The sequence below is a fragment of the Amphibalanus amphitrite genome, unplaced genomic scaffold, assembly GCF_019059575.1.
Source record: "Amphibalanus amphitrite isolate SeventyFive unplaced genomic scaffold, NRLGWU_Aamphi_draft 000121F_arrow, whole genome shotgun sequence".
Classification (NCBI taxonomy): domain Eukaryota; kingdom Metazoa; phylum Arthropoda; class Thecostraca; order Balanomorpha; family Balanidae; genus Amphibalanus; species Amphibalanus amphitrite.
This window is the reverse complement of record NW_024881616.1, coordinates 183,784-210,773: the sequence shown is the minus strand read 5'-3', so window position 1 is coordinate 210,773 and position 26,990 is coordinate 183,784. Positions and strand designations below refer to the sequence as shown.

The window sequence follows — 26,990 nt, the reverse complement described above, 5'->3', positions numbered from 1 at the left end:
TTAACCCGCGCCCCACTGGGGTCTGCGTATAACACGCCCTACTGGGGGGGGGGGGGGGGGGGGGCTATTCATAGCCCCCCCCTCCTAACTCCGAAACTACTGGGCTGATCGTCAAAATTCAAACGGCGTCTGATAGCCCCATAAAAACTGTCGAGCGAAACCTAATTTCATTGACCTCGAGGTCACTGATGACGTCACAGGTCAGGTCAAAGTAAAAATTATTAGCATTTTGGCTTGTTCACGTTTTGGGCTCTGGCCGCCGTCTTACAAGTCAGATCAGGCTCATTTTTGGATCACACACTCGGGAACAGATGCTCTAGTTACCCTGAGGGTACCAAACTTGTACTTTGATTTTCAGGTCAAGGTCAGGTCATCACAGGTCACGAAAATATTATATCATGCGTCGGTCACGTGACACATGTTTTATGGTCCATTCAGGTCAGATTTCGAATTTGATGTCGTCTGTGTCATTCGAGGTCATTTTGAGTCGAATTTAGCTTATGTTAGGTCACTTTCAGGTCAAAAAAGGTCAAATTTTGAAGTTAAAATTTTCAACAAAAAAGGTGTCTATACGCAACCGAAGTCGTGACGTCACGATAAGTGGCTGGGGCATAATCAGCTGACGGCCCCGTGCTAAAGCAATGGGGCAATATTTTGCCGATCTTTCCCAAGAAAACTGGACCTAGTTAGATAGTTTTAGTAGCTGAATTTAGGACAACGATGTATGCTCTACTTTTCTACGAAAAAATATTGCAAAATCTAACAACGCAAAGCACAAAATTTCGTGAAAACCTAATTGGCGGCGAAGTTGACGCAGAAATACAAAACATTTTAGATCAAGAGGTTTAAAATAATAGATTTAAAATAAAAAAGATTTTCAAAATAACCTATACGGTGAATTTTCTCCTTTGCTTTTTACAAATGAAAAATATTCATCCAGCTCAAACTCAAATATGTCAAACCTTTCGCATCAAAATCCTCCCGACGCGGTCACAGTTCGCATCTCAAGGTCATGTATTTGGTGCGTCAAGTTCGCCGCCCGTAACAATTTCGCGAAATTCGGTCCTTTCCGCTTTGAAACATAGCATTTTTTGGGCGTAGAAAAATAGAATATACTCAGTTTACCTAGAAACTGGCCCCCAAACTATCTAACTAGGTCCAGTTTGTTCTAAAAATGCTGATAAAATTTCGTCCCATTGCTTTAACACAGGGCCGTCAGCTGATTATGCCCCAGCCACTAGTCATGACGTCACACTTCGGTTGCGTATTGGGTGCAGTTTGAGCTCAGGAACACGATGGTGCTATTTATATTGGCGTACGATGTCAAATACGTGCTGAAAAATTGATTTGAAAAATTGATATTTGTGAATTTTTTGCAATAATGCGTAAAACTTGGCCATTTTTGAAGATATTTAGCTAAAACTTGCTAGAGTTAGTCATAATAATGCGTTCTATCACATATATTCCGGTTTTTTCGAAAAGTCAAAAACTTTTTGAAAAAAATGTAAAAATATAAATTTTGGATATTATTATATCAAATTTTCAAAACTTTCAAAATTTCGAAAATCCGTGATAGCAGTTTGATAGCACAGTCTATTCTGAGTCCTCCCATGCAAAGAAATTGGATCTAGCTTAAAAATTGAGCTCTTGGGAGCGATTGCCGTGGTTCAATGTTTTGCGTCGAAATCGGCCGAACATGACGTCACTCTGACGTCATTTCCGGCGGATCTATAGTAGGTACGAAGTTCAAATTTTGACACAAGGTGTCAAATTGATACAGCCTAAGGTACTGAAAGTTTGGCGTCGATACGTCAAGCTGTTTGGAAGTTATTGCAGAAAAACGGGAGGGGGGGGCTATAAATAGCCCCCCCCCCCCCAGTGGGGCGCGGGTTAATGATCCGTGACCTTCCTAACGTTTGATGCAGCTGCCGTGACATTAGCATCTCGTGTCTGGTATTTCGTCTCAATGATTCACGGACGCCGCTCAATAAACATTGCCGTGCCCTGCTGGTCCGATTTCCGGCGATCGGGGGACCGGAGCTCGTTAGACTGTGTCGAGTCATCACCCGTCAGCCCCTGACCGGCTCGGCTGGCCGGGGGGATCGGGCTGGTAAAACAGGTCAGTCTGATGCCCAGGCACGGATCAGACCGGTGAGTCAGGTGGAGGTAGGGCGCGGCGGGGACTTTCTGTTCCTCTCCTTATGAGGGGACTGAGTGCGCGGGTCTGGCTTTTCGATGTTCAGTAGGTCGTTCAGTTGTTACTGCTTTGTTCCAGTTAGTCTGAGTCTCGGAATTTTGTCGGAAATCGGTGATAACGAAGTCAGATAATTAGTACGGGGTACTCGTTTATGGTGTATTATCTGATAAATCGATTCGCGTGCACAGTTTTATATTTACTTATCCAAGATCCTTATTTTTACCACGCCTATCCGTCTTCGCGCAATGTGTCCAGCAAAGGCACCCGCCCTTCTTGTCACCACCATTTCTGAACTCGGCACATGAATGTTGTTGCCACTGCACAGTTGACGGATCTCCATTCCGGTCCGAACACTGACTCACAACCCTATCTGAGCAGAGCAGTGACCAGCGCTGTCTCCGTAAGGATACAGCCTGTCCGTGTTTACAGCGCTGTCGACATGACGATCGGACGACAGAAAACCACGGAATGTAAATGAGCCAGTGCCCACCCCGTGTTGCCTCCTTATGTGATCGATTCCAAATGGTCCGACACATGAGATGGTGCCAGAACATGATCGCAGCACTTACCGATAATGGTGCTGCCTGCTGGTGCAAATTGGGTGGTGACCAGTCTGCCTGTCACACCACTGGTGGTATTTTGTCTGAGAATTCCTAATCTCGACACAGCTCACCTGACTAGTGCTCCTGCTGCGACCTGTCTGGTTTTCACCTGGTCTAACCGTTTCTCAATTCTCCGTATCCATGTCTGAATATCCCAGTGTGCGGCGACTCCGGCTGGGTGTGTGTTTTCTCTCCCATCTTTGGTAAAGACGGATCTTGATCTGTCTGTTCAAAAGCCCAGGGACGATGGAATCTGACGCGTGCTCCGAAGGTCAACACCCTCAGCCTTTCTTCGATCCCAGCTCTGACTTCACCTGACCCAACCTTCTCGTATCCATTGAACACGTTGCACGTCCTTTATCCCTAACACAACTCAGCAGTCAGCTCAACCTAACTGATGCCGCCCTCTCTTGCCCTCTCTTGATCACTCCCTTCTGACACGACCCTGACCCGACCGGCGCCGGCTGGACAATACTGGAGCCACCGGCCTGAGCTGCGGCGGCGCCGGTGGACAATACCCTGCCACCGGTGTGTCGGTGTGAGGCTCCTCACCACCGTCTCGTCTCCGCGCCGCCCCCCGTCGTCCGCGCCGCCGCCAGACTGGCAGCCGCTCCATACATCATTAGACGGCAGCCGCGGCTGATGCGGCGCTCTATCGCGTCATCTTATCGCGGCGCGGCGGGCCCGTATATGGCGCAGAGGCGCGCCGAACTGTAATGGAGCCCCGAGAGGACCGGCCCGACAGACCGCAGGACCCAACAGGACCGTGGGCTACAGGACCAGACCAGACTGCACCGACCCCTGATGGCAGGCGGTTACAGCGGGACGTTCCATATAGGACCGGGAAATGACGATCCGACTGGCCACGGCTGCGCCACCGCTGAACCGAGTTGGTCCGACAGACAAATTGGCTTGATCAATGAACTGAGACCACGTTTCATTCACAGACGACTAATGTCTGAAATACTAATAAGCCGACGAACCAAATGACCACAGACTTACCAACAATGAACTTCCAGTCCACTAACCGCAGACCACAAACCACAGACCACGGATTTTCCTATCACGAGCCACGAACCAGGACCACACATCAGTCATTATGGACTACAGACCACGGGGCACTGGACCGTGGACCAAAGACTTCCGGTGTCTAGGGACTACAGGCCACGGGCCGGGCTCAGACCGCTCAGATTCAGATGCTTGCATCATGAGGTCGTAAGACGGATAGGTGACAATGTATCGTCGTTACGAAGCAATCGTATCAAGGCTGCTAAGGTACCATGGATGGATATATATGGACTTTCCGCTTTTTCGCAGGCCAGTGTACCGGCCAATGTCGACCAGAAGTCAAAAACGACCTGTGTTCAGCGCTGTAGCAGTGCCATAGTAGCTTGCTGCAAAGCCTTGATGTCATTGATATGATGATTTTCGATCCCATTGAAGGACGCAGCCATTTCAGCATTGTTAACTGATGCCATCAATGGCTGATTATGATCCGACCTAGCGCTCCGTGGCGGGCGGAAATGACTCGTATGCAAAGTTTGGATGGGCCGGCCATGTTTTGCAAACATCCGTCCGATCGCTGCCCTGGATGTCTGAGTGACTTCGCTGACAGAAAACAGACGTTCTACATGTGTTCGGGATGGGCCAACGTGTGTCCGGGCGTCGACTCGCGGTGTGGATCACCCAGATCAGATTCAGGTGTTGATGACAATATGATGGATGGATTGCGGTGACGGTGGTGTGCTGAGGTTCCTTGTTTACCTGCTGTTCCGAGTATCCGGCGATCGTTTTGCGATAGTGGTGTTGTTATGTTGTGTGAAAAGTGTACGGTTACGTACGATAACTGTAATATTTGGGTTCTAAAACTCATTGATGTATGAACAACACATCATTTTCCCACCCGTGTCACCTTGACCTGGCCTCTCGCACGGAGTCTCGCTGTGTAACCTGCCTGACCTCTACCGGTCGATCTGTGAAGCTGAGTTTCCTCTCTCTCCCGCAGCACATTGGCTGTGACGGCGTGGTGGGCTCGCCTCGAGTCCGGGACGCGTGCGGCGTGTGCGGCGGAGACAACAGCACCTGCCACCTCGTCTCCGGCATATTCACCGAGCCTCACCTGCGCGAGGGCTACCAGCTGGTCCTGCAGATCCCGGCCGGCGCCTGCAGTATCCGTATTGAGGAGGTGGTGCCCACCAGAAACTACCTGGGTAAGTTGGAGCGTCTGGCACTGTCTGTCCCCGAGACTGCCGATGATCACTGACCATCCAACCCTTCGCTGTCCTCAGGAACAGAATCTGTCCTCGCTGTCCTCACGAGTAGCATCTGTCCTCTCTGTCCTCAGAACCTACCGTTCGGAATACACGACCACATATAGGTACCCGATCCTATCTCCTTTCAAACATCGGCTCGATAAGGTTTGTTGGTGGAGGAAGCACATATGACTCATAATCAGATGCAACTTTCCTAATAGAACGTAGAGCAAAGCTACCGATGCATTCCGTGAAAATGGCGAGCAACTGATTTTAATGCGATGTGTCGTTGCAATATGACGTGTTTGGAGGAATTCCTGTTTTGCTGCCCCAATTTTTCCTGGCTGTCATCCTGTTTGCCACTTTGCGATAAAGTGTCTGATATTCCATTTCGAGTACCGCCGTCGTCACAGCTCGCTGCTCATATCTTTCTGTGACAGCGCTGCGAGCCGGCAACAAAGAGTTTATCGTGAACGGCGCCTGGAACATCGACAACTCTGGCCAGTACCAGGGCGCCGGCGCGACGTTTATGTACCGGCGTCAGACGGACACCCAGGGGGAGACGCTGGCCGCCACCGGACCGATCACTGAGCCCGTGGACATATTTGTGAGTTCGGGACTGACGTGGAGACATGTCGGTGTTCTTTCTTTTAATTTTCGGAGCGGGACAATATGATTCACGGTGAGAGACGTGTTTGGGTTGACGATTTATTGCGATACATTTATGGAATCGTTTGTGTGGAATGAGGGGAGGTCTTATGTTGACGAGTGTGACAAGGTGATGCTATATGTTCTCTATGCATGCTATAGGTTCACCATTCCCTATATATGGACAATGGACATTTGACAGTCCGTGGTGTGTTACATGCACACAAGTGTTCTGTCGATGCTTCTGTAACTAAGCTGACATTTTTTTCTTATTCCTTAGCTGTTGTATCGCCAAATGAACCGCGGTATCAAGTACGAGTACGTCATCAAGCGGAACGCCTCTTTGAGCTCTGTGCTGCCGCGGCTGCCAAACGATCTGCAGAGCCTGCCCCCGGCGCCGCCACCGGCACTACCGGCGCTCCCGCAGCTCCCGGCCCGTCCGAGCGTCGTGCCCCGACCTACCGGACATAGGAACGCCGTGCCAGCGCCGGGGGTGGCCCGGCCGCCGCACACCGCGCCGCGGCTCCCAGCGACGCCGGCAGGAGCAGGTCAGAGACGAGGCGGGGTCCTGGCGTAGGACGGATGAAGCTACTCTTTAGAATTTGTTTGGAGAGAGTTAAATCATTGCTTGTAAGCTATGGCTCGCCTCCGGCCAGGATTGTGGCCATTTGAGGCTCCTCAATGCGTGCTGCTTACTTCCAAAGATATTGGTACCTACACTCCGTAATGATCAGGCCGTCGTGTGCTCCTTCCCCCAGGCTCCTCGGGTCCGGCGCCGTCTCCGTTCCACGCGGCGACGCCGCCCCACCAGCCGGGTCGCCGGCGCGGCCCCGGGACAGCCACCGGTCACCGGAGGGGTCACCGGACCGGCCGGCGCCGGGGCCGGGTGCACAGACCGGGTCTGCCGCAGCAGACTGCCCCGGCGCGGCCCGCGCCCCGGCCGGGCTCGGAGCCGGCGCGGGCCAGGCCGGCCGCCGGGCCGGGCACCCACCGTCGCCGCCGCCGCCGCCGGCGCCGCAGCCGCTTCCAGTGGGTGGTACCCGGCTACTCCGAGTGCTCCAAAAGCTGCGGAGGAGGTGAGACATGGAAGAGTGGGTGTCTGGGACACATCTGCGAGAGGGCTCATTTGCATTTTGCTATGCTCTTTTAATTGAACTTAAGATATTTTTTATCTTCTGACGGAGTTCAGCTGACAGTAGCATTTGTAGGGCATATCACGACTCATGGCATCCTATCTGAAATTTCCTGGAGCTTGATGGATTAATCTACCTTTCATCTTGTTTCTTTGTCTTGCAGTGATTCTCGTGTCCCGATTATTATTCCGTCGCCGTTATTATTCCGCCATTATTATACATGCGCAATGCGCATTATAATTGAACAAGTAATTACCACTAATCTCTTTGTAGTAGTAATAACACTAATCTCTTTACTGCATGTCGCAATGAGTCTGCCCACCTTCCCTTTTCCCTCCTCATCAATGTATGTCATGTGTCTCTAACGCCGACCTCCGTGTCCCTCCTCAGGCACTCGTGTCCCGGAGGTGGTCTGCGTGCGTCGGAAGAAGAAACAGCTGGCCCCCGACAGCAAGTGTAACCCTCGCCGGCGGCCGCGCACCCGGCCCGTGCTCTGTAACACGGCGCCCTGCCCCGTCAGGTCGGTGGGGACAGGAGATAGATGGTGGTGTTAGCGCGATGTGAAATCCATTTCGCATCTTAAAGTATAAGAGAACAGCAATTCTTCCGAATTTGCCAGATGACAGTCACAGGCAGGCCATATTGGACTGCAGCCTGCTCCTAAAGACCAACGGTTTTGTAAACATGCTTGTCTTTTGTGCAATCATCCATGCTGTACGTACAATTTTCATTTGATTTGGTTCCTCACCTGCTGTCTTACCATATGCTAGTTAGCATCACCTGACTGACACCCTTGTCTCCCAGCAGCGCCACTGACTGACACCCCTCTATCCGGGCAGCGCGGCGGCCGTCTGGCGGGCCAACGAGTGGTCGGCGTGCAGCAGCTCGTGCGGCGCCGGACACCAGACGCGCACGTTTCTCTGTGTGCGCGCCGGACAGCCGGTAGAGGTGACCGAGTGTGTGGGCCGACCCACCGAGCCCGAGACGCAGCCCTGTAACTCGGGACCCTGCCGGCCAGAGCTGCGCTGGCACGTCGGACGATGGAGCGCGGTGAGTGCCGAAAGGGCGACCGAAATCTTCCCTAAACGTTCCCGACATGTTCCTGAAATGATCACCTTGTGGCCACAAATCAGGCATTTTTAGCATTCCTGTCAAACATAGCTCGGGGTTGATTGGATTTATATCCCCGCGACTGGTTGGCGCCGTGCTGAAAAATAGCAGCGATGCTGAAAATAGTGCATTGTGCATGGTTCCGATGACGGAAGCCGATGTTATCGAAACTATTTGGTATGCTTTGATAGCGTCCTGTCGGGAGGTTAATGATGTTTTCCTGATATTTCTGACCGGGTCCGTTAGCGGGCTCGCCTCACGGCACGGAGCTTGTTTGACTTGGAGTAGACCGGAGGTAAATCAAGGGGATTCCGAGTCAAACCATTGGCGTGCAGCTATTTCATCCTGAATGCCAACGTAACAAATATGCGGCTGCTGGTATAAATCATTTCGAATCCAGCTTCAGCCTACGTTCTTGTATAACTATTCTATTTGTTTCCACTATACTATATGCCTTATCAACAGTTATAGGCTAAACCGCGGCACACGTATGTATTGCGGAACAGTATATCACCCAGGCGTTTTGTGCGTGACTATGTAGGCAAGCCCTCACTGCAGTCGCCAGTCGCCACTGGAAAGTGCGTGCGTCACTAGAAAGTGACAGACCTGTCCCTCTCGGTAACCTGTCCCTCGCTCCGCAGTGCTCCGTCAGCTGCGGCTGGGGTACCCGCACCCGCTCTGTGACCTGTGCCTCCCTTCCTCCCCCCGCAGTGTTCTGTGAGCTGCAGCTGGGGCACCCGGGTCCTCTCTGTGACCTGTACTGATTAGCTGACCTATTCCCCTCCGTGACCTGCCCCTGTATCTCGCAGTGCTCCGTCAGCTGCGGCTGGGGCACCCGGACCCGCTCAGTGACCTGCACCGACCAGCTGGCCGGGTGCCCGGAGTCGGAGCGGCCACGAGACACCGCGCCCTGCCGCCGGGCCGACTGTCCGCCCACCGAGGAGCCCGGCGGACCGGGACAGGGCGGACCGCCGCCGCCCGCCGGATGGATGGTCACCGATTGGACACAGCAGGTGCGGACGAGGACACAGAGTGAAAAAGAACGAGCGAATGCTAATACAGCTCCGACGGATTCGCCTGATAAAACGTTGATCATTTATAGGTGAGGAAGGATACGATAGAATACGTATCCGATAAAGCGTACGCCAGCGAAGTATAAAGCTCATCTTATGTCGTTGCTATATTTTACTTTTAGCATTGACATTCCTCGCTCGCTGTTTCTGGAGCGTGGATAGCAGCGCGTTTGACCGTTGTTCTCTCTCGCCCTCCCAGTGCTCTGTGGAGTGCGGCCAGGGCGTCCAGTCGCGCGGCGTGGCCTGCGGCGGTGACCCGGGACGCTGTGACCTCTCTCAGAGACCCTCCGACACGCGGCCTTGTAAGACGGACAGGGGCTGCGCGGGCACCTGGTTCACCGGGCCCTGGAGCCAGGTCAGTTGGGAGGATAGTCTATTCGATCAGATTTCAGGTGGGGTTCGGTTGGAATGGTGTGCCCTGTCCTGCAAGTTCATAGTTGATTTTTATTAGTGATATAACTTTCAGCGAAACGTTACCAGTGTTATTAAAGTCAGTCACCATGCATTCACATCACCTGGATTAAATATTGTTGCCGGTAACACCTGTACAATCACAACCATATTAACTCTGCCGTTCGTTCCCGCGTGCTCGTGTATGACGTGTGCACCCGACACCGCTTTCCGGTAGTATGTGACACTGACGTCTTTCTCTGTTCCCCAGTGCTCCCGGGAGTGCGGTGTCGGCGGCGAGGCCACCCGGACCGTGCTCTGCGTCCGCCAGTCGGCCGGCCAGTTCTCCGTCACCGCAGACCTCTCGTGCGCCGGCTCACCGCGGCCGGCAGCCCAGCAGCCGTGCGGCGCCGGGCCGGAGCGCCGCTGCCCGCCGCGCTGGTTCACTGCCGAGTGGGCCGAGTGCTCGGTCACCTGCGGCTCCGGTCAGCAGCGACGGGTGGTGGCCTGCGTCGGCGCCGACGGTCGACTGGCGGCCGGCTGTCCGGACGGCGAGAGACCCGAGGAGCGGCGACCCTGTCAGCAGGCAGAGTGTCCAGGTGCTGGTGAGTAGTGGAGAGGGGAGGTGACCGGCCGGGGCGGCGTGGGGTGCTTCATACTTCCCAATGTCACGGCAGTATAATTGGTGGTCTATACGTTGCGATTGCTACCGCTGGAGCTATAGAATGCTGAATTCTCTATCGTTTTTGGGCCTCTGATGGGTTGCACTTTCCGCTGCTTTCTCTTGAGACTCATACTTTGCAGCCCCTATACTGTTTTATGAATTCATAAGTCAAGCATCTGCTCTAAAAACTCCCAATGTTTTCAGGATTTACCTCCTATCCTGCTCCTGACTGAATAGTTAGGTTGTACGTTTCACTTGTTTACAATTCTGAGGAACCCAATATCCAAAACACCCCACCTGTTCCCGAGTGTACCACCAGCAATGACGCGGTCTCTCCGCTGCCTAGGTGATAGTTTTCGTATGCGCGTGGAATGGCTGCAGTCTCCTGAGCCGGAGATACGGTCAGTCCCGGCCCGAGGCCGTGTGCTCTCAGTGTGCCCCGTCTCTGTGCCAGCTAACGCCGAGCCCCCACACAGACACCGGGGGTGTAACGGGCGCGATACGGACACGGTCACTGCCTACCAGGGACAGGTGCACCGCCCGGCTTGGCTTGACTGGCGTCCGTCAGCGCTTTTGAGTTTGGTTTCATGTCTGTGAGCGCTTTTGATTGGGTTTTGTTGTTAGTGCTACATGGTGCAGTTTTTGTGACAGCTGATACCTACGGCATGACTGTGGCGTTTCCGTTTTGCTTTTCGTTCCCGATATGGTGAAATGTCGTTTCGTCTTGTTTTCTGTCAAGGTTAAGTTTCTTTTTTTTAAGCGCTTGGGATTTTTATGCGGTATATTTATGTGCCTTGTGTGTGCGTGATGCTTATTTGTTGCCCGTCTGTCTTTCCAACCCTTTGTCCGTCAGTCCGTTCGTCCGTCTGTAGCCCTTGCGTCCGTCCGTCCGTCCGTCCGTCCGTCCGTCCGTCCGTCCGTCCGTCCGTCCGTCCGTCCGTCCGCCTCGCTTGTGAGCTGTACGTCTAGTTCACCTCTCTGCCGCTGGCGGCGCCACTGTCGCCGTCCGTACCTGACGGGCTGCTCTCCGTGCTCCGTCCCCTGCAGCGTTCACCACTGAACCAGCGCCGACCCCGCCCAGCCGACCGGAGTCCCCAGCAGCCGAGCCGCCCTCCCAGCCTCGCCTGACGCCCGTTCTGGGGCCCGAGTACCACACGGTCGAGGGCTCGGACACTGAGGTGCAGCTCGGGTCGGAAGACGGTCCTCTGGGAGGTCACGGGACTGGTCTGTCTGGTGGAGACCGGTCCGGTCCGTGGGACCATCAGCTGCGGGCTCAGACGGCTAACCAGACCGAGACGGCCCGCCCGGCCGCTTCAGAGCCGCTGGACGGGCCAGGGCTGAGACAGAAGAGTGGTGGTAAACTGCCTGAACCGGCGGCTTCACTGCAGGATAGCTGGAGCTCGGGTACGATAGAGCGACCGGTGAAGAGCAGAGTCACTTCTCCTGGCGCAGAGATTGACTCTGAGGACAACTTTGAGTATGACTCTCAAGACTCATCCTCTGCGCCGACGGACTCCTCCACTGGCCGATCGACTCAGAATCGACTCAGTCAAGAGTCAGAGACTAACACCACCACCACAGCACCTGAGACGGTCACAGAGTCCGAGTCAGACGGCGGGGGAGCGGCTCCGGTGGACAGAGGAGGAGAGGAGGAGAGAGGGCGGAGCGGTGACGGCTCTGGTAACGGCGCCGACGGGGAGCGGGAAGGTAGGTGGCGCTGCCGTCGTACGGTGACTGTCGGCAGGGATGGATTGCTGAGTTCGTTTGTGGATTCACACAATGAATTTGCATCACAGAATCGTCTTTTTTTCCTATGATTTGTGCATTATACCTTATGTTCAGCTGTTCAGCATTATCGAATATCGAGACATAGTATTTTATTGCTAAAAATAACCAGCGTTGTACCGAGCGAGACTTAGAAGCAGGTCTAATGTTTGTCCATCGCACCAAACGGATGATTGGCCATGTCCTGACTGTCGCCTCCCCGTTGTTCCAGACTCCTGCACGGATAGTCTGAGTCACTGCAGTCTGGTGCGGCGGGCCCGGCTGTGCCAGACCAGCTTCTACGCCACGTCATGCTGCGCCTCGTGCCGGCACCAGCGGCGGTGATGGGACGGGGAGAGAGCCGTCCATCCTCCGCCCGCTCCCTTCCGCCTCCTGACTGATCTACCGAACATCTACCGGAGAGGAAGAGAAGGCAGTCTACCGTCCGCGCTTTCAGCTGCCGCTTTGAGAGTGCCGTCCGCGGATCGGCCCGCTGTGGAGGCTGAGTCCTCTCGGGCACAGGGCCGTCTGGTCTGCAGACCCTTCTGTGGAGTGCTGTTACTCTGGCGGTGCCAGGAGTCTGTCTCAGAATTCTGACGCTGGAGAGTGCTTGTGGTAATGCTACGGACCTGTGGCTGTCTCGTACGGGCCGATAAGCGGGTGGCGCCAGCTGCGATAAGTCAGTTTTGACGGAAAGTGCCATCTGGAATGAGAGAAATATCGGTCCAGCACCGTACCGAGGTGGCTAGACTGCTAGCGCCCCTAGCGGAGGTAATATGAACTGCAGGCTCGTCCGGTCCGATGTCTCTGACGGCGCTAATGACGCTTCATATAGAACGCTTCTGCGCGTGCTTTCTTCTCTCGCAGTGCTGCCGGAACTTGGGTGATCAGAAAATTGAGTTCGGTTGTTGCAAGAAGAGGTGATTTGTGCGACGCATTTTGCTGGTCTCCATACGAATGTGACTGCTGTGTGGGTGCTGAGTGCGGGATAAGAATGCCGGTTGGAATTGTGTGATGAGGCCGACATCGCGCTGTTACAGTCTGCTATGCGTTGGTGTGTGCGCCTTGTGGCTCACGTGTTAGTTTGATGAGGCGTTGGGCCGGTTGTCGTTGTTGCTCTCGTTCTTATCCGATCAGCATATTGCGTCTTTTCCGACACGTCTATGTAAAACCCCGTGGCATTGTTTGTACCACGTAGCAGCGTTGGTGCTGTGCCAATAATTACGTTCGAGCCTTCTTTGCCCGGTTACGTGGATTCGGACTTAATCTGTCCATTGCCAAATACTGTGCCGAGTATTTATAAACACAGTGTGCGCACGTTTTGTCTGTCTGGGTCTGTGCAATCGGTCTGTTTACCTCAGCACACACGCGTATTGCCCGGCTGGGTTTCCGCCGCGGTTATTGGAGCGTTTACACACCCCATTAGAGTCAGACGATCCGTCGAGGGCGGCTTGAGTGGACGACTCCAAACGGCACCGACAGGATGCGTCGTATTTCATCCGTCGGCGGCCCCGTGCTCCGCCCTCTGCCCAGCGCTCCTCCGCCCTCTGCCCGGCACTCCTCCGCCCTCTGCCCGGCGCTCCTCCGCCCTCTGCCCGGGTAATCAGAGCCGCGGGCCTGGCCGGACAGCTGAGCCGAGGTCCGCGCAGAACTGGGTGAGGCCTGCGGGGGAACGAGGTTACACTGAGGACTCAGTGAGGAGTGATACGGCTTAGGAGTGTCGTAAGTGCTAGAGAGGGCCAGAGACTGGACGAGGCGTCTAAGGACGGTCAGAAGGATGGCCAGATGTATGGTCAGCCGTCAGACAGATCGCTGCTAATGGGGACGGTCAGACGGGTTACGGTACGCTGTCATTGCCGTGATACGTACACCACCAACGTCATAAATAGCTCGGGAATGGCAGGATCTCCGGTGCATGATTCTCAAAAGTCTAATTGACCTAACCACTCTGTAGGGATTGATAAGTTTCGGTAGCTTTATGACCAATAGGTACCATCGACGTCAATAGCTAAGGTTCCACGTTTTTTTTCTTCGCTCAAGTCTCCGGGGGGGAGGGGAAGGGGGGACGAATTGGTGAGGCCCAGGATCCGTAGTGTACTGGATAATGTCCCGTTTGATCAGTTGGTGAGCACTTTGAACAGACCATTGTGCATGAGTTTCAAGACTCGGGTCCTAGCCGATCAGTTGAAGAAAGTGTCTGACGAGCCAATTAGGAATGATTCGATCCTAATGGGTGGAGGCTTCTTCTATTGACTCGGCTCTAGTCTCTAGTTGTAGTCGACTGGCCCGATCCCTATTATGGCCCTACTGATGGTCGGCTGGAGGCGCTGAGGCCAGCCCTCTACCCCGGGTCATTCGCTGGTCAGTGACGCCGTAACGTGACACTGCTGGGCGTAACGTGACGCCGTGCCAGCCTCGGACGGCGCTGGCGGTCGTACATTCCACAAACAGCCCCCGCCCCCCCCCCCCCCCCCAGTCACCCGTCCGTCCCGTGGCAGTGCCCCGCTGCAGTCGCCAGCGATCTCAGTGACGACATCTCGGCTTAGAAAGACCGCGCTCAGCCGGCGTCATTCTATCATCAGCCGGTCGGGAGCAGTTAGATCACACTGCAGCTACCACTAACGGCCAGCCCGGAACATCCTTAGGTGCAGGGCTGCGGAGTCTATGGATTTTCGGCCGACTCCGACCCGACTCCGGGCAGAACTGTCGACTCCGACTGACTCCGACTCCGACTCCGCAACCCTGCTTAGGTTATTAATTTTGCTATCGATTATGTTACGATTACGCGATTCTTTTGAGAAGGGCTGGAGTTTCGAAATACTAAAAAAAAACTATGGTAATGCATCCTAAACTTTTATATGATAAGCGATGCATGATGTATGCGATAATACGATATTTGGATACAGGTACCGGGAAGGTACAGAGTACAGAGGAAGTGAACAGTGGGAGTCATAACCGGCGCCCTGGTGGGGTCTGTTTTGACGCGACCTGGTGCATGGTGACTGGTGGTGGTGGTGGTGGTGTTGGTGGTGGTGGTGGTGCTGGTGGTGGTGGTGGGGGGGGGGGGGCATTTTTGCCCTCCCCTCGTATCTCCGAAACCTAAAACTACTTGACGGATCCGCCAAATTCAAGGGGCGTTCGAAAGCCCTATCAGATTTGTGAAGAGAAGTGAGAACTCTAATTTCGTTGACCTCCGGGTCACCGATGACGTCACAGGTCAGGTCAAAGATACAATGTTTTGCCGTTCACGGGTCTTCTAGTTTTATTGTAAATCAGCGATAGGGCGTCAGTTGCCTGGTACATATGCTGCTATAAGAGATCACTGATAATACCAGGTCAGGTCACAGGTCAGGTCACCAAGGGTCAGCACATGAACCTAATTTTAATAGGGCTGTGCGATGCATGTTTTGTGGCCAATTTTTCATTTCCAAATCAACGGTGCTGGTTACAAGACCATCAGGAACGGTTTAGGTCATTTCTTTGTGGAGGTCAGGTCAATGTCAGGTCAAAAAGGTCAAAATTCAAAGTTGATAGTTTAGCATAAAATGGATACCTATTGATTCGATGCAGCTCATCACGGCGAGTCTAATGGTGGTCTTTGTTTTGCGCTACGTGGTCTAGCATTGCTAAAAATTGAGTTTGAAAATTTGACGTCATCAAAGTTGAGCAGTTTTTTCCTATAACTTGATAAAAAAGAGATATGGATCTAAAATTTTGTATGCGAATAGGAGTTGCTAGGGGCTATCACATGTAATCCGATTTTCCCGGAAATCGGAAAGCTTTTTGGATTTTTGGCTATCATATTAGGTACAAAAATATTTTTGGGGGTCAAAATTCTAAAATTTCAAAATTTTGGGAAAGCAGTTTAGTAGCCCTGATAATTCTACAACTTTTATGCCATTAACGTTTACTGTATCTTCAAAGCTATAGGCCTGACAGCTCTTCCCGCGAAACCTTTTTTTGGGTCGAAAACGGCAGAACGTGACGTCACTGCGACGTCATTAACGGCCAACCTATCATAGCCTTTGCAATTTTATTTTGGTCACAATGGGTTGATGCCTGGGAGGGCACTGAAAGTTTGGTGAGGATCGGCGCAGCGATTCTTGGAGATGTATCGAAAAGGCAGGATCGTGCTTTCACCGTAGGGTAGCCTGGGGCAAGACGCCCCAGATAATTTATTTTGCTACACAACTTTTGTCCCACATCACCTGGAAGGCTAAATTTGTGCTCAATGCGTTCTTTGGACATTTTACTTTAAATTTCACCCCTAAAATTCATTCACTTATGATCGGACTACTAGCTAGGAAGTGATTTGTGAAGCAACTGCAAATGGGGCATTTTGCCCCAACCCCAGGGCAAAACGCCCCACGGCCTGGGGCAAGAAGCCCCATACTCTAGATTAAAGATTAAACATGCTAGTTGACTTATATCTTATATGAGAGGTCTGTTAGACCTTGGGAAGCACGGCACTGAAGTTAGCTGCTTCCACCCTATCAGGTGTTCAGCTAAAACACTATTGTATGAGCAGGTTTTTCACCTGCCTCATAAGGCTAAATAATAAATTATTGCAATGGAAATGTTAACAAAATACTTCCTTCGCCATCCAGTTGCTGAGAAAAGTACATATAAATGCATAGAAACTTACTGTTAGCCAGCTACCGAACATTAGGAAGTGGGTAATTCCGAACAACACATGAGGTAAAACGCCCCATGGGGCGTTTTGCCCCGCGACCTACTGGGGCGTTTTACCCCATCACGTAGTTCGGTCAGAGAACAACGCCTTGCACTCCAGCAAGGCATAATTCAACACGAACCAAGCCGGCATTATAAGCGTTAGATAAAGTTGTTCAAAATACATAAAAGTCGTTGACCTGATGTTGACCATAAAAGAACGCCATGATGCATAAGCTGACAACAAAACATAAAAATCACTCCAAAAACACATTTTTGGCTATATCTTCCTAAAGAGTCATCACAATTTCTTTCCAGTCTGCTCATATAATGATCATATAGTGCACGTTTTATAGAAGAGATGATGTTTCTCCAGAACCTTGCCAGTTCCGAGAAACATCGGTGAGGCGTTTTACCTCGGCGGGGCGACTTGCCCCGGTCTACCCTACCTATTTACTTTAGTATTCCGTTATATCTATGTGTACCAGATTTATTACACTACATAAAGCAACGCTACCTACTTGGTTTCAGTGCGGCATGCTCGGCTCTTCTGTTTCTTCTGTTCTTCTGTTCTGCTTACTTACTACAGAGTCCACATCGGCAACAGAATAGGTAAAATTCGAAGTTAACTACCCTCTCCCACCCACAGGCCACAGAAGAACCCAACTAATATAACTAGGTGTATATCCCGTTTGTGCTAATGTGTCTGTTTGAAGTAACTAGGATAATTGCATTGATAACTGCTGTCAAGATTATCAATAGGCTCTATCAATCAATATAGCCCCACTGAAGCGGAAAGCGATTAGTTACATTCCCAGGTGCCAACCGCCGGGGAACCCGACCAGCCGGCCGACCGGGCGGTTTGTTCGGTCTCGTCTCTGCATGCCGGTGCCGCCCCGAGCTCCGACCTTGTGCCGGAACAAACAACTGTCTGTATTTGTGCGGGCGGCTCTGCCTCACCCAACCAGCGACTGCACAGCGCCGACAAAAAGCTCAGCAAACCGGCCGCCGAGCTGACGATGACTGCCGGCCGCGCTGTTTTTCACGGGGAAGCTGTCGAGGGCGTGGTCGGACGGGCTGGGCGCGGCGCCGGGGACCGGTATATAGGCGCCGGGGCCGTCGGCAGGGGCACACTCCCTCCCTCCCGTCCCCCGGCGACTCGGCACGGCCCCAGGATGATGCGGCTAGTGGTGCTCTCGGCGCTGGTGGCAGCCGCCGCTGCTGCGTACTACGACTACAACTTGCCGCTGACGTACGCCGCCTCTCCGTACTCCGCTGCGCCCCTGACGTACGCCGCTGCTCCATACGCCGCTGCTCCGCTGACGTATGCCGCTGCTCCGTACGCCGCTGCTCCGTACGCCGCTGCTTCGTATGCCGCTGCTCCACTGACGTACGCCGCCTCTCCGGTGGCGGCGGCGCCGGCTCCGTATTCCTTCTCTCGCCGCTACCAGACGCAGGACGAGCTCGGCCAGGCCACCTTCGGCCACGAGGAGCCCAACCAGAGTCACGCGGCCGTGCGCGACGCGTTCGGCAACGTGGCCGGCACCTACAGCTACATCAACCCCGAGGGTCAGACCATCTCCGTCAAGTACACGGCCGGCGAGGAGGGCGTTCAGGTGGAGAGCAACGCGCTGCCCGTGGCGCCCATCGACACCGGCAAGCCGCCGGTGGACACTGGCGTGCCGCCGGCGCCCGTGCAGGCCACCCCCGAGGTGCAGGCCGCCACCGCCGCCCACCTGGCCGCGGTCATGGAGGCCGAGCAGATGGCAGCAGCTCCCGAGATGCCCGACTCCGCTCCCGAGATGATGCCCGGCGCCGCTCCCGAGATGCCCGAGATGATGCCCGGCGCCTCTTCTGAGATGCCCGGCGCCGCTCCCGGGATGCGCAAGAGGCGCGCTCTGTTGTACGCCGCCGCCGCCCCCGCCCCCGCCGCTGGTTACGCCGCCGAGAAGACGGAGGTCATCCTCAACCCGGGGCACGCCACCTCGTACCGCGTGGACCCGGTGGAGCCGGCGCTGCTGAGGAAGCGCCGCGGTGTGCTGCTGCCCTCGCTGTACTCGGGCTCCGCTCTGCTGTACGCCGCCGCCCCCGCCCCCGCCGCCGCCCCCGCCGCTGGTTACGCTGCCGAGAAGACGGAGGTCATCCTCAACCCGGGCCACGCCACCTCGTACCGGGTCGACCCGCTGATGTAGGAGACGTCACACCGGGATGGGAGGGATGACGCCGTCACAGGACGGGAGGGATGTGTGAGTCCAGCCGGGGGCCAGTGTTCGCCGCCGCCGCCGCCGCCGCCGCGTCCCCACGGCTGGCGGCGCGGGACGGACGGACAGGGTTCTCAGCTGACTCCACAGATACACATTCTACACATACACTTACACCGCAGGACGCGAGATGGTAGTCAGATCAACGACTCTGGTGATCTCTTCAGCGTGTCCGGGAAAAGTTCCATTGTTCGCCATCAATCGTCCACGCATCGTGTGACTGATAAACTGCAATGCACACTGTGTTCCTTATAATGGACATTGTTTTAATTAATTTGAAAAAAAAAAATATTTTTGATATTTTTGCTTTAATAGAAAATAAAAACAGGCAATGTGCGATGTTTCGTCTTTTAAGTGTTGTGTATCTGATTCTTCACTAGGTAGGTATAAGGAAGACTTTGTCGAGCAGAAAGAAGTCCCGATAAATAAAGCCGTAGTTACGTCGCTTACCGCCGTTCAGGAACCACACTGACCCAGCCAGCAATTCGCTTGGGCTGACCTGTGGCAAACGTCGGGCAGCTTGGGCTTAGCTTGGGTTTGCCCACTTTGACTAAAACCAATGTATTTTTTACTAGGGCTGAGCTGGGGCATGCCGCAGCTATGCCCACGTGCGGATAGCAGTAGCTCAGCCCGACATCTGCCCGCGCATCCAAAACAGGCTTAACTTGGGCGGAGCGCGGGCTGATCAAGCTGGCTGTGTCCTTCGGCTAACTGGAGTAAAGCCGGAGCTTAGCCATACTTGTTCGGCTGTTCGCGCATGCGCAGTTCTGCGCAGGGGCGGATCCAGGAAAACTCCAAGGGGAGGGTCATGAATCGAAGTGGTGCCCCTACCTATACCCAAAATTAAAAACAGTCAACGGATTTCGTCCACTTCATTTTGGTGGTGCCCCCATTTTCAGTTTTTTATGTTTATTTTTTATTTTTAGTCAGTATCTTACCTCTTAGCCACAACCACATTTACCAATTGTAAGCAAGTATATATGAATGTGCTATGTGTATATATGTTGTGGACGCTGAGTAATGAGTACTTACCAGGAACGTTATCAGGTAAGCAAATCGTTGTCAGTCCGACGAACTTGACCCTGGCGTCTAAAGGGTCTGTCCTTGACACTTCAGGCTTGTCAGGGGCACCAAAGTCCTTCCAGGGACACCACAAACCTGTCAGGGGCACCTACGGCCTTGTAGGGGCGCCACAGGCCTGCCAGGAAGCAGGGGCACCACAGGTCTAGCAAGTATACACGACAGGCCTGTCAGGGGCACAACGGGCCTGTTGGGCCCATGAGCACCCCTAGGGGCAGGGGCACCACAGTCCTTCTAGGGGCACCGCAGGCCTGTGAGGGGCACCAGCGGCCTAGCAGGGGCACCAGTCAAAACATTCCTGCCAGGGGCACCACAGACCTGCCAGGGGCACCAGAGGCCTGCCAGGAGCACCACCGACCTCGCAGGGGTAACTTGGGCCTGTCAGGGCCCAGGGGCACCACGGGCCTGTCGAGAGGCACTTCAGGCTTTTCAGGGGCACCATAGTCCTCTCAGGGCGCAGGGGTAGCAGGGGCACCAGAGGCCTGCCAGGGGCACTACAGGCCTAGCAAGGGCACCACTGGTCTATCAGGGGCACCACGAGCCTGTCATAGCCAGGCATCTCAGGCTTGTCAAGGCCCAGCGGCACCACAGGTCTGTGAGGGGCACCAGCGACCTAGCAGGGGCACCAGTCAACACAGGTCTGCCAGGGGCGCCACAGACCTGCCAGGGGCACCACAGACCTGCCAGGGGCACCAGAGGCCTGCCAGGGGCACCACCGGCCTTGCAGGGGCACCTTGGGCCTGTCAGGGGCACGACGGGCCTGCCGAGGGGCACTTCAGACTTTTCAGGGGCACCAGTCCCCTCCGGGCGCAGGGGCACCAGAGGCCTGCCAGGGGCACCAGCGGCCTAGCAAGGGCACCAGAGGCCTGCCAGGGGCACCAGCGGCCTAGCAAGGGCACCAGAGGCCTGCCAGGGGCACCACAGGCCTAACAAGGGCACCACGGGCCTGTCAGGGGCACCTCAGGCTTGTCAGGGCCCAGGGACACCACAGTCCTTCCAAGGGCACCGCAAGCCTGTCAGGGGCACCAGAGGCCTGCCAGGGGCACCACAGGCCTAGCAAGGGCACTTCAGGCTTGTCAGGGCCCAGGGGCACCACAGTCCTTCCAGGGGCATTACAAGCCTGTCAGGGGCACCAGAGGCCTAGCAAGGGCACCACAGGCCTGCCATGGACACCACAGGCCTGCCATGGGCACCACCGGCCTTGCAGGGGCGCCTCAGGCCTGTCAGGGGCACCACGTGCCTGCCGGGGACACTTCAGGCTTGTCAGGGGCGTTACAGTCCTGTCAGGGCCCAGGGGCACCAGGCCCGTGGTGTCCCTGCTAGGCCTGTGGTGCCCCTGGCGGTCCTGTGGTGCCCCTGTCAGGACTGTGATACCCCTGATAGGCCGGTGGTGCCCCTGGAAGGTCTTTGGGCCCCCGGGCCTCAAGCGGGGGGCCATGACCCATGTGACCCCCCCCCTTGGATCCGCCCCTGGACTTCTGCGCCAATCATGTGCAGCGTTTGTGACAGTCTGTGCGCTGTGCGACGAAACGACACACCGGTGTTGGCCGTTGGGGCATTTGGTGGTTGATGTTTGGGCGCGTGTGACAGCGCGAAGAAGGGATAGTGCTCACTGCTCTTATCAAGTGGACTGGCATGGAGTTTTACGGTAGGTAAGTGTATTGAATGGTGCGCTTGATCGTATGTAAACGTCATGATTTTGACTGAGTTTCACACCATCAAACATGAAGCTGAATAGCTGTTCAGCCTGGCGACTTATACCCTCGCTCAGAAAAGCCGCATTCCGTGCCTTTACATATATCTTTGTGAAATACCAGCACTTCTGAACCAGGAAAATGAAATACAAAACACAAATATTTATCTACTTATCACCGAGCACCCTCATTCTCTGTCCGCGTTGAAAATCGAATGAACATTTTATACGGATCAATGAGAAGTGCTTTTACAGTATTAATGCAACAATAAGTTATTTTTCAAGCAAACATGCAATGTAAATTAAACCAATTAATCTCTTTTCAGGTACTTACCATTAGAGCAAATGGTTCCAAAAAATTGAATAGTTATACAAACCAGGACCGGGTGGACGCCGCAGTCGCCCTCGCCAAGTGGTTTAGCGGAAACTGCCTGCTTATAATTAAGTAGGTATACCTACATATATGGAAACTGCGCCGAAAGCTGGCCGACCATCTACTGCAGATGTGTGTGTGTCGAGGAGCTAAACGCCTCCAAAGCTCCCATTCACCAGAATGAGGTTCTTTATAAACGATTGTTTGCTAATTGCTTTAGGTATGTCTTCATGAGCGATTACTTGTTGTCCTTACTTTATGCTTTCGGTTGGGTGTTCAACTAAGTAACACCCAACCGAATTATGAAAGGGTTATTAAGTTATTATGAACGGGGAGGGAGGCTAGCGGGCCTTGTGATTGTTTTACAGTTTTGATGGTGCTTTTTCATGACTCATGCCATATTATTGCTGCAGTTTGCAGTCCACTGTTTCATGTATTTTTGTTTCATTTGACGTGTCTGCAGTCGTTTGAAATATACATTCAATCAAAGTCAACCACTACTTTCCTTTCGCAATGCTCGATGACCGGTTAACAGAGCATATGAGTGACCGTAACAATTTTGAATATGAATTGTAACCGCACAACCTGCTGAAAGTGCATTGGCTGCTCCTTGCTACTTGATCCAGTGTGAAGCAAAAGCAAGATGAAGTCAAGTCGAGACTTGAGAAAACAGGAGCCGTCACTCGAGCCGAACCCGAGCAAAGCCACAGTAGTTTGCAATGTATAAACCCCATTCACTTCTATGGCTTATGTCGGGATAGACAGGGCACACAGAGTGGGCTTGCATGAGTTCAGCCCGCTCGGGCCCAGAGTAACATCCATTATATAAATGGATTCACTGCTCGGGCTTAAATCGGGCTAGCGCCAAGAGTCGCTCAACTAGGGCTAAACTACGGCTGTCCGGAGCTCGCAGAGCGGGCATACCTCCGGCAGAGCATGGGCTTTAGTCGGCGTTTTTGTGTCATACGCCGACTTTAGCCCAAGCCCTAGCCGACTTTAGCCCGACTTAAAATATCGGGCAATCCGCACTTGAGCCTGCTTGGGCCCGGAGCAAAATTGCTGGCTGGGGATAGACGTCGGTGATTTAATTAAAAGATCGTTTTCTTATAGCATTGGTAGGTACTCCCCAGAGTGAATATTTAACAAAATCGGTGGCCAGTCAGGGCCAGATCTATAGCTTGTCCTCCTTTTCTGTGGTTGGTTATCCTTTTCTGGTGCAATGGACGGATGAAATCCAGTCAGCTCTGTCGGATGCTGTTTTTCTGAGACCTGATGCAGCTCCAGAAGTAACGACTTACACTCACTAGTCCTGGAACGTCGCTAATTGTTCAGCAAAACCTGTGTCAAGATGACCTCTGCTGAACTTCAGGTCACCCGAGGTCATCTCATGTTCAAACAAGGTATACCCACTTATACCCGCATCTTTACGGATAATTTTGCTTTGCGTGGTTCTCTCGCCTAGTTGAGACCATTTCGGGACTGTGGGATGAAAAGATTTACAGATTGGAGCATAAGGCTGAGTCAATCAGCAACTGCGCCGGTCGCACCTGGGAGCCCATCTCGATTCTCGTCGGGAGGGGAGTACCCGAGAGACAGGTTCAACCGGACATCCCGGAGGACTGCCCTATCCGAGTCTTGACTGCATCATTGACTGGCACGGCCCCCTCTCCTTTCCCGTCCAAACGTCTCTCCCGTCTCTGGCCCGGCGTGCCCGGTCCCCTGTCACCCCGGCTCTGCCCCATCCGCCCCCTCCTCTGGCGGGCATCACGTGGGCCCGCCGGTGGCGCCGCTGGCGGCAGTCCTCCGAACTAGGGGCGGTCGGCGCCGGGGCACCGCCGCCGCCGCAGAGCGTCTCCGCGCGGCTGACGGTGTGGTGATGCGTGGTGAGCTGCGCTCCTCTGGCGCCGTCCGCGTGTCGCCTGTGGTGGTGCTGGCGGGCCGATCCGGACAGGGCACCATGGGTCGTCCCAACACTGCGGCGTTCACCGGCGGCTACCTGATCCAGGTAAGAGGCGGCGCTGCCGCGCCCCGCCGCGCCGCCAGGTCGGGTCAGTCAGCTGATCGGGGTGCCGGGATCATGTGACCGCTCCCCCGTGCCGCGGTGTGCGGGCCCCGCCGAGGGGAAGGGGGAGTACGGACGATTGACTGCCACCGAGCCGCCCCGTGGAATGTTCGTGTCGAGTTTAGGTGCCGGCGAGGGACGCTGCCCGACGTCCCCTCCCGTCGCCGTTCTCGAGTTCAGCCTGCGTACGGTCACGGATGTTTACGCAGAGGTTGACTGTATGGACCGGATTAGTCATGTTTTCTGTCACACACGTCTCTTCATGACGGTCAAGCGGACTTTTGTCTGAGAGACAACACAATGGGCATAACCATTCGAAAGGTCGTCAAAAAGTCGTCAAAATCGCGAAGTTCTAAAGTGACGGTCAGGTCAAAGTCGTGCACCAGATTTTGATTTGAGCAAAAATCGAATTACCCTAGTGATAGACGGTCTTGGAATAGACATGTTCACAATATGAATGAGCCACACCACAGCATCGTATAAAAAAAGTCATAGCTCTACGTAGATGTTGCGATAATCAAAGAGGGATCATTCATGATGAACATGATTAGGTACTAATTATGAGCATGACCAACGCGATCTTACTTTGTGGTACAGTCTCCTGAGTCGACGACAGCCGTACACCACTGCAGCCATCCGTAAAGACAAGTCAAAGGCTCTGCACTTTGACATTCAGAGATCAGCTGAAATGACCTCTGGTTAGGGTCGTACGTGATCGGAATCGGGTTCCGCTTCTATAAGTCGATCCGTATTGTTGTGATGTATGCATCCAATACGTTTTTTTTTAAGGCATGCCTCTCAGACATTATTGTAGACATTCGGTGACCGTTTAATCCACGGTGTACGTCATATACTCAATCAAATACTCATACGTACAATTGGGTTTTACTTGGTCAATAACTTACAATGCGGAAAAAAGTATGGTGCGGACGAGGTTTCAAAATTAGTCAGGCCTTAGGTCACCAATCGATATCAAAATCTACAGTGTTGATGAAATGTGACGTTGCCCACAATCCGTATCTTTTTTGATCGCTGCAAATGCCTCACACGCTGGAGCTCGCCATGGCTCGCGTGACCAGACGCTCGACAGGGCAGGCTAGGCCGAGAGGAAAGTGCGAGGGATTTCTGCTCACGAGAAATGTCTCCTTGGCTCTCGTATATGAGTCACCAGCGGCAGATGAACGCCAAGCTTCGTCAGCGATTTACAATTGCTCACGCACGTCGCACACAGCCTGTCTACGACCCTGTCCCCGTGGTCCCTCCGCTGTGGTCCCTCATGTTCTTCCGTGGTCCCGCAGTGGTCCCTACGTGGTCCACTGCTGGATCTTTTCGGTGAAGTTTGGGTATCACCCGATTCCTCCCTAACCTTACAAAGTCTGGTAACCGCCCGGTTAGTCCCGTAATATTGCGCGGCTGTATAACACGAGCTCAGCGCCAATGATCCGCTCTGAGTGTTGCTGAAATCCAATCGTTATCGCTATTACCATTATTCATCGTCTTGGCCCGATGATCCCTTCTGCGAGCTGCTCAAACCGGTCGGGAAAACCCGGCGGTGTTCTGGTCGGGGTTAAGCCTTCCATTTGGTGCGATCAGCGATGTCTTTAGTCGTTCACTGTGAAGAGGCTGAGGGAGCAACAGCGACATGATGCAGCTTTTTATGGCGCTTTGAACGGTTGGCGATCTATCTCAATTGATAACGATAACATCCTAATCTAATCCAGCTTAAAAATGACCGTCTTACTTAAACTAAAAGTAGCATCTGTTTGTGATCCAAGCCCCGCTTGCATGCTTATTGCTTACACCTTACCTAGGTAGGTATGGTTAATGTTCAGTTTTGCCATATGTCTAATGTTGAGTGCTCTCGGCAGTGCTGCATCGAGTTTTTCCAGCTGACGACGGACTAAACCGACATTACTTCGGTGATGGGCCAGCCGCCGGGCTGCTCCGGAATTCTGCCTCTGAGTTCAGTCGATATTTATTTTCAGTTGGGTTATATAACCTCCATTTGCCATGCTGTAAGATGATCAGATCAATATCATGGCAGTCTGATTTCATCGAGTGAGCTTTTCGGCCTCCTTTTATCTGCTGGTCGTCTATGTTACTTGTTTCAATTGGTAATGGATAGCCTCGGATAGGTGGAATTCTAGAACGGTCAATGGTCGTCCTTGTGCTGAGTGATAAAAGTCTGCAATCCTGCCGGCGAGCATGATCAGCTCTGCTGTGTTGGCCTGCCCGACGGCCCGTTTATTCCAGATGGCGTATCTGAGCTCCTCTTGGTGTTTTTCACGTTTTGAAAGTTCTCGGTTCTGAGATTGGTGGGCGACGACAGCTAAGCGCTCGTTTCACTCAGTCCTCTGAGCAGTATAATAAGAAGTTGCGGTGGCTATCTGAAGATGACGTTGCGCTAACGCTCAAGCTCTCTCGAATGTCTAGTGGAGTGCCAGATTACAAGCTTCTCCTTCCGTAGATTACACTGGTAAACTTGTGGATTACAAGCGTCTTTCGGCTGCCGGCGGCGTACCGTGGTGACCCGTGGCCTCCGGTGCCCGTCGGCAACCGGCGCCGCTCCGTCCGTGCAGTGTTGATCGCAGCTGGTCCCGGCACCTGTACCTGCTGCGGGAGGCAGCGGAGAGTCGTAAACCTCCACCCCATCCCCCCGGACCCTGGGCTTGGCTGCAGGCTGTTCAGATGACCTGGGGACGGGGTCATGCCGGCCCATCCAGAGGCTGACAACATTTATAAATTTAGACTTTTGTACGAACAAGCCTACAAAGTTTCTGAGGACTTTGCAACACTTTTTGATATCCCCTCATGATGCTTTATGGGATGTTCCGGACGTTTAAAAATCAAACAAGCCCACATGCATGCACGTTATCAGCAATATCGCATGATATGCCTGATCGGAACATTCCGATGTTGTCATCTGCTGACGTATCTTGTTTGCAAACATATCATACACCTTATTAAATCACAGGGACATTGACCAGTACTTTGACAGGCCATTTGACAAATTTGTT

At 53.6% G+C, this 26,990-nt stretch overlaps 4 protein-coding genes across 5 annotated transcripts in view; all 4 read left to right on the top strand.

Annotated features, from left to right (window-relative positions):
- The window catches only part of LOC122381481 (thrombospondin type-1 domain-containing protein 4-like), a 54,140-nt gene extending 47,864 nt beyond the window's left edge, over positions 1-6,276 (top strand). Inside the window, exons 7-9 of the mRNA XM_043365704.1 lie at positions 4,805-5,009; positions 5,492-5,658; positions 5,980-6,276. Of these exons, the coding sequence (XP_043221639.1) occupies positions 4,805-5,009; positions 5,492-5,658; positions 5,980-6,276 (669 nt within the window). The remainder of the gene's footprint in view (positions 1-4,804; positions 5,010-5,491; positions 5,659-5,979) is intronic.
- Positions 6,277-6,693: 417 nt separating this feature from the next.
- On the top strand, positions 6,694-13,151 carry LOC122381492 (A disintegrin and metalloproteinase with thrombospondin motifs 12-like). The gene is made up of 8 exons (XM_043365720.1): positions 6,694-6,775; positions 7,223-7,352; positions 7,672-7,882; positions 8,752-8,955; positions 9,215-9,370; positions 9,677-10,010; positions 11,117-11,776; positions 12,066-13,151. Exons 4-8 carry the CDS (start codon positions 8,932-8,934, stop codon positions 12,176-12,178), a joined length of 1,287 nt encoding a protein of 428 aa, XP_043221655.1. The 5' UTR covers positions 6,694-6,775; positions 7,223-7,352; positions 7,672-7,882; positions 8,752-8,931; the 3' UTR covers positions 12,179-13,151.
- Positions 13,152-17,652: 4,501 nt separating this feature from the next.
- Positions 17,653-19,104, top strand: LOC122381491 (cuticle protein 19.8-like). 2 transcript variants are annotated; one of them, XM_043365719.1, is made up of 2 exons: positions 17,653-18,332; positions 18,363-19,104. In XM_043365719.1, exons 1-2 carry the CDS (start codon positions 17,680-17,682, stop codon positions 18,694-18,696), a joined length of 987 nt encoding a protein of 328 aa, XP_043221654.1. In that variant the 5' UTR covers positions 17,653-17,679; the 3' UTR covers positions 18,697-19,104. The 2 variants fall into 2 exon arrangements, with proteins under 2 accessions (XP_043221654.1, XP_043221653.1); XM_043365718.1 differs by having other exon boundaries at positions 17,653-19,104.
- Positions 19,105-23,705: 4,601 nt separating this feature from the next.
- The window catches only part of LOC122381490 (RNA-binding motif, single-stranded-interacting protein 3-like), a 41,490-nt gene continuing 38,205 nt past the window's right edge, over positions 23,706-26,990 (top strand). The window contains exon 1 of the mRNA XM_043365717.1: positions 23,706-23,916. Coding sequence (XP_043221652.1) covers positions 23,788-23,916 — 129 coding nt within the window. The 5' untranslated portion in view covers positions 23,706-23,787. The remainder of the gene's footprint in view (positions 23,917-26,990) is intronic.